At 62.1% G+C, this 10,576-nt stretch overlaps 1 protein-coding gene across 23 annotated transcripts in view; it reads left to right on the top strand.

Annotated features, from left to right (window-relative positions):
- The window catches only part of ANKRD11 (ankyrin repeat domain 11), a 181,286-nt gene that overhangs the window by 158,206 nt on the left and 12,504 nt on the right, over positions 1-10,576 (top strand). For 18 of the 23 annotated variants that reach the window (XM_086688608.1, XM_086688610.1, XM_086688607.1 and 15 more), the window contains 4 exons: positions 6,318-6,488; positions 6,589-6,792; positions 7,947-8,089; positions 10,208-10,355. In XM_086688608.1, the coding sequence (XP_086544734.1) occupies positions 6,318-6,488; positions 6,589-6,792; positions 7,947-8,089; positions 10,208-10,355 (666 nt within the window). Of the gene's footprint in view, positions 1-5,780; positions 5,878-6,317; positions 6,489-6,588; positions 6,793-7,946; positions 8,090-10,207; positions 10,356-10,576 lie in introns of all 23 variants that reach the window. The other 5 variants (XM_086688618.1, XM_086688624.1, XM_086688620.1 and 2 more) reach the window with 2 other exon arrangements.

Genomic DNA, 10,576 nt, shown 5'->3' on the forward strand with positions numbered 1-10,576 from the left:
AGGCCACACAGCGCCCCCCCTCCCACCCGCTCCGCCCTTCAGAGCACCGCCCCATCAGAAGCATCGGGAACTGCCTGTTCTCAGTACCTGAACGTTTCTTTGTAGCAATGAGAAATTAAGGTTTGTTTTATTTTGTGAAAAACACTCTTGTGTCCAGTATCTGGATGTTTATTCAGCAGTGCTGACATGTAAGCTCCTCGTGCGCTCTGTGTTAGGGGTCTGGGGACACTCCCGTATTTACTGAAATCACGGTCACCCTGGTTGCGTAAGATCGGAAGGGGTGGCTGTTGTGACTTCTCCTCTGGGACTGTCCCTGTCTGGGGAAGGACTCTGGCTCCACTGCTGCGCGCTGGAGGCGGCATGTACGTGACCGTGAAGGGCTTCTCTGCTCACTCCCTGGCTCTCCAGGCGCTGCCTGTGGTGGTGGGGGAGCTGCAGAGGAGCCTCTGGCTGGAGAGGACATGTGCCACCCACAGGGACACCTTTTCTGCATTGTTTTTCCTCCCTAAACTTGGACAGTTTCTTCCTGTACGGCGGGGGGGGGGGGGGGGTTGTGTGGACTGGCCAAGGAAGGCTCTTTATACTTAAAATTCCTGATGTTCCCCATTTGCAGAATAGGTGGGAGTCTGCAGGGCCAGACCCTCACGGCCACCCTGGGTTCTGTGACGCACAGGGAGGAGTCCCTAGGACCATGACTGATAAAGCATGGAGTGCAGTCCAGGGGAGCTGGCTGCAGCTTCCAGAGCCCTACTAGGGGGAGCCTGGGCTGCAATGTGGCTACTCTGCCCGGTGGCGCTCCCAGGGTCTGGGGCAGGGGCTGACCGACGGTCAGAGGCTTGTACCGACCGGCCCGGGGCTGGCAGGGTTGATGGCACGGTTCGTACGTTGGTGCAGGTTTGGAGTAGGGTTTATTTCTCTTTATTTTTCAAAGTCCTCACCATGCTTCGGTGCCATGAAAAGGGGTCAGTGTTTGTCAAGTTGTGTCGTGGGGTGTTTATGCCAGCATCGCTTTCTCATACCCTGGCTTCCTCCTCACGGCTGTGACAGCCCTCGCTGAATTTCCCAGCGTCTGTGGAATGAGGACTGTGGTCCCCCTTGACTAGAGGCCACCCACCCAGCCCGCACCGCAGAAGGCAGACATCGGAGATGGACCCCAGCCCTTCTCTTTTGGGACAGAGGAGACCAAGACCAGAGAAGTCAGGGGCTTGCTGAATATCCCTTCTGTCTTAAGTGACCGGTGGTGGTAATTGTCTTTAAAGGAAAGAGAGAAGTGGGTACAAACCAGGAAGATGGAGGGAAAAGCCAGACAAAACTCAAGTGCCCCCATGCAGACTGGGGGGGCGGGGGGGACCCTTGAGTCCTGGTCCTGCAGCATCTGGAGAACCTGAGTGTGAGGCCGGACAGAGACGAGCCCCCTTGCGGCTCCCTGCCTGATGTGGGTCGTCTCCAGCGTGCACGCTGCCCTGGCAGAAGTGGTCTTCCAAAAGCCTCTTAACTTTGGGATCGGGCCCTGTGTTGGTATGGGTGCGGGGTGCCCCTGGTACGCCAGCACCCTGCCTGCCGTCGGCGTTGCCTGAGCTCCTCCTGGTATCTCCGGGAGCTCTGCGATCCCACGAGCGCCCCACCGGATGCCCTCCTGTGGAGTGGGGTCCAAGAAGTGTTGACGTCGTATGGTTTTGTGGTGGGGTGTAGGAGGTGGAGGTTTCCCTTTGGACCAGTGTGCTGGACTTTGTCTCCTGAAAAGCCCTCTTCTGGAACAGCCCAGAAGTCAGAGGTGGTGAGTGATGACCGAACGAAGGACTGGTTGTTAGCGCTCCAGGGCCCTGGGGGCTGAGGACAGTGGGAGTCAGCTGCCGGCCTCACGCCCCTCGGGGCCACAGTGGACAGGCCCCTGAAAGCCACATCAGGGACACCTCAGGCTGGAAGCCACCATCCCTGAGCCAAAGCCCTCCATCTCCTCCGGCTGGCATCCAGACAGGGCAAGGGGCTTTGAGAGCTGTCCCCGGAAACGAGCCCCATCCAGTCCCAGACCAGAGCAAAAGCCAGCCCTCTCCAGAGACATTGGCTTCCGTGCAGTGTCCCGGCCCCAGTGTTCAGCCAAACACTAGTGCCGGGTCAGAACCACGTACCACGTGGAAGACACCGCCATCCTGAGACAGAACCAGCCCCGGGGACCTTGCGTGGGGATGACTGGATGCAAAGCACGGGTCAGTAGGATGCAACAGAGGAGAAATTGAAAACGTGAGCAAGGAACAAGGCGCGGCCAGAAAACGCCACGTAGATTTTTAAAAATACAAAACGGAATACATGGAAATGAAAATTGCCAAGGGAATTAAAAATTCAACGGGCAGATCATGTGGCTCACAAGATGCGACAGAAGAAAGAATCGGTGGCTTGGACGGTCGTAAGCAAGGAGATCGCCTGCACTGAGGTATGGAAAGAGGAGGAGGAAACGATGTGGACGAGAAAGCAGACTCGGGCCTTTGTGAGACGGGGTCCTTGGGCATCGGGGCGCACTGTGCCGTGGGCAGGACGCAGGTGGCTGTGCGCGTCAGCATGTGCCGGCCAGATGGCAGAGGCAGGTGGCACTCCTGCCCGGCTCCGTGAGGAAAGCCGTCTCACTGGCACACCTGCCTCCTTGCTGCCAGATTAACCGCGGTGACATCCACGTTCTGCTGGGGAGGGAAACGCAGTGGTGGGAAGTGGAGTCTGAGAACCATGGTCTCCAGCCCCCGCCCCCCCGGGAAGGCCGCACTCTAGCCCGCCAGCTGCGGTGGTGTGTGGAGGGAGCATGTTCCAGAAGGCCCGGGTTGGTGGGATGGGCTGCGGAGAGTGGGGACCTGCGTCTGCCGACTGGGTGGCTGCACCCGGGCAGGGGTGACGCGGTGGGGCACCGACGGCACAGACCGCGGCAAGCTGGCACCATACAAAAATCCCAGGTGGTGTCACGTCAGCTGTTTCCCTGACAGCGACGCGGGGGAACTGTCCGGGCTCAGGTGAAACCATCATCTCTCACCAGGACCACAGCTGGGCTGACCGGACGGGGCCGGGAGGGCGAGGAGAAGGCCCCAGCCTTGAGAGCTGCTCCAGCTCCGCCGCCGTGAGGATGGGGGTGGCGGGCCTCCTTCCTGGGCCTCTGCAGAGCCCTTGGAGCCCCCAGAGGCGTGTCCAGGCTGCAGGCCAGTGGCCCGCCCCTGCCTGCAGGTCACTGCAGGGAGGCTCCACAGGTAGGCCTGGAGGGCCACCTCGACCTGCCAGGTTCGCTCTGCTCTGCAGCCTGGCACGGGCCACTGGGAGTTCCTGGAGTCCTCCTTTGCTTCTGGTTGGATATTAGAAACAAAAACGAGCAGGATGCCAGAGAGGCTCCCGGGTTGTCCTGAGAGGTCGCTCTGGGTCATAGCTCCTCTTCTGGCGAGTGGGCCCCCCCCCCCACCCAGCTGGGGCTGGGGGTGCAAAGGTAGGCTGGGCAGCCTCCTCCCCACCCCCACTGCCCTGTTGTGGACACCCCATCACAGGCACAGCAGCGGCTGGGAAGAGGGGCAGGTGACCCTGACCGCGTGTCACTTGGCTCCTCTGGCCAGAAGTCCAAGCTGCCCTGGGCCCCCCGCACCCGAGGCCACACGCCACCTGGCTGGACTCAGGCCCTCTGGGTACCGGGAGGTGTGGGGGCTGGTGGAGAGAAGGGTGTCTTAGAAGATGGGATTCTATTTGGGGGCTTTTTCCTGTGGTGACACTCGGAAGACATCCTCCCGTTAACGCCCCCGAGACCTGCGTGGGGAGGTGGGCTGTGCGAGGCCCCTCCCACCAGGAGGGAGTCAGTACCTTCCGCTTCCCTGAGCATCGTCCAGCCTCAGCCGGGCTCTTGGCCACAGAGGGGAGGGAGGCCCGGTGCGGCGGGCACACTGAGTCTCTTCCTGAGACCGCGGGCCTGGTGTGGTGCCATCACGTCCTGCTCCGCGGTGGGGGACGGTCTGTTGCCGCAGAAAGCCCTTTGGGCGCAAGGCTGTGGAGGTGTTCGGCTGCCACTCCCAGGAAGGGTGTCTCTTGGGACCCCCGCCACCCCCCCACCCCCACCCCCGACCGCTAGGGAGTCTGCTGCCTGTGTTGTCACTTGAAGACAGTGACTGCAGTGCCCTTGTGCCTGGTCCCTCTGGCACCTCAGGGTCCTGTGGGGTCTGTTCTGAGGACGCGCTGCCCACACCCAGCCTCGCACCTCCCTAGGCCTGCCCCAGAGAACAGAGCTGGGCCACCGGCCTTGTCCTCTGAAGTTACTTAGTGTAATTTGCAGATGTCCCCATGAGCAGGAATCCTCGTGTGGCACGTGTTTCTCTGAGCTCTGCTGTCTCCCTCCTCCAGCGGACTTCCCCTCTCCGCGGCCCCCAGGGAGGCGCAGGGGCCCTGAGAGGCTGGAGGCTCTGTGGTTGGAGACCCAAGCGGTGGTTCCTAGGAGACCGGGTGGAATATCGGGTCCTGATTGCGGAGCAGGGCTGTGTGCACGTGCCTTCCTGCTGCTGTCCTGACACCAGGGCCCCGTGTTGGAGACACCGAGCTGGTGGGGCATCTGTGTCCGTGTCATAGAGCAGGAGGTCGGCTCGTGTGTCCTGGGGGCGTGGGCCTTGTTTCTGTCATGGTTTGTACTCAGGCCGTGCGAAGGAGCAGCCAGGGCAGAGCGGTCACCATAGAGAAGGGGGGGAGGTTAGTGGAGCACTCGGCCGTGTGAGAACTTTTAAGCCCGATGCCCTGATTCGGGGAGTGTGTTCCAGAAAGCTCGGGTTGGGTGGGATGGCGCCGAGTGACTGCGAAAGTGTGGCTTAACTTCTCGGGACCTCGTGGGGCCACCGGGCAGGGCTGCTGCTATGTGTGGTTCCTCACCCTGTGTAGAGGCTCCGGGGAGGCTGCCAGCCTCACCCCTGCGCCTGCCAGCTTGTAGGCAGGACAGGGGACAGGGTGGATAAGCTGGGGTCCTTGGTCACAGATGAGGAGCGTTCTGGAGCTTTCTTCCTTTCTCGAGCCCGGGCCTCATGGGTTGGTTAGAGACTCATCGTGGCCGGGGTGCCTGGGGAGCCTGTGTTGCAGCGAGTCACAGTGTGGTTTCTGAAAGGGCCGATCGCAGTACTTTCTAAGGAAGTAGCTCACAGAAAACTCTTCTTGAGAAAATGGAAAACGACACATCTGTGGGCTGGGGATGTTGTCCTGGAGTCGGGCAGGCGGGGCGCACGGGAGCCTGTCTGGTCCGTGTCTCCCAGACAGCACCCGCCTCCCCAGGGCAAACCAGAGCCAGTGAGCCAGCCGAGGGCCCGGAGGGGGTCCTCTCTGACGTGCGGAGTGGAGAGCAGGAGGCCCCCCTCCCCCGAGGAGAGTTTCAGGACCCCAAGTCTCCCATGGTGACCCTCCTTCCCTGGCTGCAGTTTGCACCGTGTGACCTAGAACACCCCCTAGCCAGCCCGGCCCCCACACCAGGGCCCCACCCAGCACGCACGGGGGCAGTGTGGGGAGGGCTCCAGGCGCCTGGCGGATCCCTAAATCCCCGGCAGGAGGGGCACGAGGGCGAAGGAGGACAGTGAGCTTTGGCTCCGGGTTCACGGAGTCTGGGGGGTGTTTTCTGTCCCTTCCTCCCGCCTCTTCCCGGAGAAGCCACGCGGTGTGTCTGTGCTCAGGGTCGGCAGGGAGCTCTGTAAGGGGTCAGACCAGTGGAGGAGGTGTGCGCTCCGAGGAGGTGGAGACGGAACGGCCGAGCTGTTCCATCGTGTCTGGTTAGTGCTCTGTGTTGATGCCTTTAGATGCCTCCAGCTCAGTCCATGTCGTGGTACTGCAAGGCTGGTTCGCTCCTCGAAGGGCCATGGCCTGAAATGGAGGTCCCTAGAAGCAAGAAGAAAGGTACAGTACTGACAAGTCGGCCTCGACCTTTTATGTGTTTCTGAACTGTGTTTGCCATTTATATCTGCACTGTGTGGAGGCGGGACGGGGAAGGAGGAACCGGAGTGTGGACACGTGCACTGAACGGACGGAGACCTGTCCCGCGTGAGCCAGGGCCCCAGCGAGGGGCCGTCCCACCGCCTGGCGTGCGGCGGGCCGTCGCGACCGGCCGGTGGGGGCCGAGGCGGGGCAGGCCTCATTGGCTGATGACGAGGTGTTGGAGTTGTCTCTGTTACCGCCGGAGGTGACGACCGGGCGGCTCGGTGCTGCCGCCCCTGTTCTCGCCCTTTCCCTGTGAGCTGTGAGGTGGGAGGCGGGGGCTCTGCGACGCCAGGCAAGGCCGCGGGTCCTGAGGACCGCGTGGCATGAAATGTCCCCCTGTCTCCTCCACCGCCTCACAGAGAAGCAGGGTCCTGAGCGCAAGAGGATTAAGAAGGAGCCCGTCACCCGGAAGGCCGGGCTGCTGTTTGGCATGGGGCTGTCTGGGATCCGAGCCGGCTACCCCCTCTCCGAGCGCCAGCAGGTGGCTCTCCTCATGCAGATGACTGCCGAGGAGTCCGCCAACAGCCCAGGTGAGCCCCCGGTGCCTCGAGGAAGCGGCCCAGGGCCCGGCGGCTTCTGTCACCGGGACAGGCCTGGTGACGCCCTGCCTGTCCTCTCCTTGGCCTGCAGTAGACACGACACCAAAGCACCCCTCCCAGTCGACGGTGTGTCAGAAGGGGACGCCGAACTCCGCCTCGAAAACCAAAGACAAAGTGAACAAGCGGAACGAGCGCGGAGAGACCCGCCTGCACCGCGCGGCCATCCGCGGGGACGCCCGGCGCATCAAGGAGCTCATCGGCGAGGGCGCGGACGTCAACGTCAAGGACTTTGCAGGTGAGCGCTCACGGGCGCCCTCACCCCGCGTGCCCCGAAGGCCCCGCCTGGGGTCCAGGGGTGGAGCTGGGGGCGGGCGGAGGGCGGGGGGGGGTGGTTGCGCACAGGAGTTGGGGGTAGCGGGCAGACCTCGCACTTAGACCAGGGTGATGTGCTGTTGCTGCTGAGGAAGAGGTACTGATGTTTCGGAAAGTATTTCGAAATAAGATCGTTTTCTTATTTTTTATTATCTTTAAGAGAATTGGGGGAATTTTTAGATGCCACTCTGCTGTGTTGTGTAGACCCCAGTTCCGTTGAAGAGGAGTCACGCCCCTGGCACGTTCAGGGAGAGGCGGCCCTGCCTCGGTGCCCGGCAGCCTGGGGACCGCACCCCCCAGGGAAGAAATGTCTCCGAGAGGGCCCTTTCATTTAAGCCGGAAGTAGGTGTTCCTCCCCCGGCCCGAGACAGCCAAGCTTTATCTGCTTTGAGGGCCGTGTGGTCACGGAGGAGTATTGCCGGGTGTGAACAGGACGCTTGCTCTGTGCCGCAGCATCGGCACATTCCACAGCCGTTTGTTCCGAGAGCGCGTGGAACATGAGACCAGCAGAGCGGTCTCCGTGACGAACCTGTCTAGACTGCACCCACTGCCCTAGTTGATGGGGTTTCTGACCCAAACCTAATGTAGCACCTTCTCTGAAAATACAATTTTCCTAAGGCGAGATGTGCCAAAGCCCTGGAATTTGTGTCCACAGGGTGGCCCCGTTCGCACACATTTGCGGGTGGCCTGTCGAGGCTCTAGTGGAGACGGCCGCCGGAGGAGGCCTCCCCGCGTGGCCTCGGCCACGTGCTGCCCAGGGGGCACGTTTCCAAACCTGCAGCTGTGGTCACAGACCCTGCCACCCTGCCCGCAGCCCCCTCGGCCGCCCTCCACGTGTGTTGCCAGATACGCTGGGTTGAGCCTGCCACCCCCGACGAGTCCCCTACCCCAGCTTGTGCCCGCAGAGGGTGAACCTGGAGGGTTAGCGAGCTGCACGTCGCGGGGCAGACGGGGCGCCCCGGCAAAGGACACTCAGGGCTTCCCGGGACTGTAGCCCTTCCGCGCAGGGCGCTGCCTCGGGACAGGAGTGGCGTTCTTGAGGATTAAATAACATAGGTCCTAAGTGTCTGTTTCCAGGCTGGACAGCGCTGCACGAGGCGTGTAACCGGGGCTACTACGACGTCGCCAAGCAGCTGCTGGCCGCGGGGGCAGAGGTGAACACCAAGGGCCTAGACGACGACACCCCCCTGCACGACGCCGCGAACAACGGGCACTACAAGGTGGGTGCCTCCCCGCACCCACGTCCCCCGCCGGGCCTGCTGGCCGCCTTGGACGTCATCCTGTCGCTCCCTGTCCCGCCGTCCCTACTGTCCTGCACGTTTGCCCCCCCCCCCCCCCCCCCACCAGAGCCGTCCTCTCTGACCAGCCCACCTGCTCATCCTGGGTCAGCACCTGGGTGACCTCTTGCTCCGTGTGACGGGGCCCTGCTCTGGTCATGCGGGCATGTCTAGGTTTTAGCAGCTGGATGATCATACGGCGGTGGGGAGCGGGGGAGGGGGGTATTCATGGGCTGCTGCCGGCACTGTCCTTGTCCTTGTGGCATTTCCTGTTGATGAAGCACAGAGAGGTGTAGTCCGTACACGGGAGGACCCTCGTAACCAGTCTGGGAGCAGCGAGTACCCAAGCGCACGGCCTCCCCGAGAGGACTAGCCCCCTTGGGGAAACGGCTGCCTCTGGGTCTGATGCAGGAGACACGCAGAGGTGGCGAGGCTCTTGCTGTGGTCATTACCAGACCTTCGTGAAGAGGCCCAGGAAGGACAGTGGGGCCTGGCGAGGACAGCGCCTGTAGACCGGAACGCACCTCTGACGCTCTCCTGTAGCTGCTCTGCCCCGTCGCCTTGGGCGGGTGCCAGGGAACTAGCAGCACCCAGCGAGTGGCGAGCAGTCGAAGGATGATGAGTCACACAGTCAGGGGAGGGCTGTGAATGAGAAGATGCCCACGGTGACCGGACGAGTCCGGACACAGATTGTGTACTTGACGTCAGGGCTCTTGGTTAGCTCCTTGGGTTAGATAAAGGCATCGTGGTTATTTTGTTTTTTTAAGGGTCCTTTTAGAGAAATGCTAGAAAAGTTTATGAAATGCCTGGGACCCACTAGAGTACCCAGGGTGGGGGAGGGATTGATGACACGAGTCTGGCGCTACGTTGGCAGCCAACAGAGTGGGGAGGGACAGGGTCGTCCTCTGAATCTCTGTACTTCTGTAATTGTCCTTGTAAAACTACCTTACGGAACAGACTGTGGAAATACGGGGAGGGGTACAGGGTAGCGGCCCCCGGAGAGATCCCCGTCCAGATCCTGGGACTGTGAATATGTGACCTCACGTGGTAAGGGGACTTCACGGATGGGAGTAAGCAAAAGATCATGCAGTGGTGACCCTCGATTATCCCCACGGGCCCAGTGCCCTCTGGGGTCCGTGTAGCAGAAACCCTTCCCCAGGAGGGAGGAGACCGTGAGGGCGGCTCGCCCGCGTTGCCAGCCTTGGCAGAAGGGGCCGAGGGACATGGTGGCTTCCAGCAGTTGGGACAGCCCTCAGCAGGCAGACAGACGGCAGGGACACAGGGCCAGTCCCACCACTGCAAGGGACCCCACGCACACGGAAAGGAAGGAGCCAACACCACACATCTGTAGGGTCAGCGAGACCCGTTGCAGACTTGGCGAGACGGAGGGGCTGGTGATTCGCTAGAGCAGCCGTGGGAAACCCGTGCCCGGGAAGCGGGGTCCTGGTCGGGGGAGGCCGCGGCGTCCTAAGCGGGAACGAGCGACGGGGTGTTCCTGGTTAAAGATTGTTTCAACACTGCAGTGTCCGAACTGGGGCCGAGACAGCACTGAACCTGCACTTGAGGGCAGTGAGTCGGCCGCCCCGGGTGTGTGAAGCACACTTGCCGGCTGTAGACAGTTGAGCAGAGCTGCCGCGGGGTCACCTGGACTGTGTCTGTCATTCACAGGACCCCCCCCTTACTGTGTCAAGGCACGGAAGAGGCAATCTTCTTTTCTAAAATAAACGAGAACACAAAATAAACCTACTTGGAAGAAGCTCGCTCTTTGTTTCCTCTGTTCTGTCAGTCCCCGCTCCCCACCAGACCTCCAGAGCCCTTCTTTCCACACCCCGTGGGCCCTGCCGTGGTCGGCCCACCACCGATGGGGAGGACTCTGCATGGGAGCGCAGACCTCCCCCGTGCGGCGGCGTGCTCGGCTGGGGTGGGGGGCCGTGCTGTGGCGGTGGGGGGCCGTTGTCTGGTCGAGCACAGGACTCTAGGAAGCGGCTGCAGTTGTACCGGCACGGGGGCGCGTCGCGTGCTTCTCAGGAAGCCCCTGACCCGCCGGTTGCTGTTTCGTAGGTGGTGAAGCTGTTGTTGCGGTATGGCGGGAACCCTCAGCAAAGCAACAGAAAAGGCGAGACGCCGCTGAAGGTGGCCAACTCCCCGACCATGGTGAATCTCCTGTTGGGCAAGGGGACCTACACGTCCAGCGAGGAGAGCTCGACCGGTCAGTGGCCGGGAGCCGCACCGCGTGTGCCGGCTGGGGTGGGGGAGCTTCTGGACGGCCGGGACCCCGCCCCCAGGGTTTTCTCGTCCTCCGGCCCTGCCCTCACACAGATCTCTCTCTCATTTCCTCCTGCCTGTGGCTGGCCTCCGCTTTATCTAAATCAGGCGAAGAGCTGTCTCTCCTCCCCTTCCCCCCCCCCCCCCCCCCCGCCTCGTCTGCAG

Source organism: Puma concolor, chromosome E2 (assembly GCF_028749965.1).
Source record: "Puma concolor isolate L17-30 chromosome E2, mPumCon1.1.hap2, whole genome shotgun sequence".
Classification (NCBI taxonomy): Eukaryota; Metazoa; Chordata; class Mammalia; order Carnivora; family Felidae; genus Puma; species Puma concolor.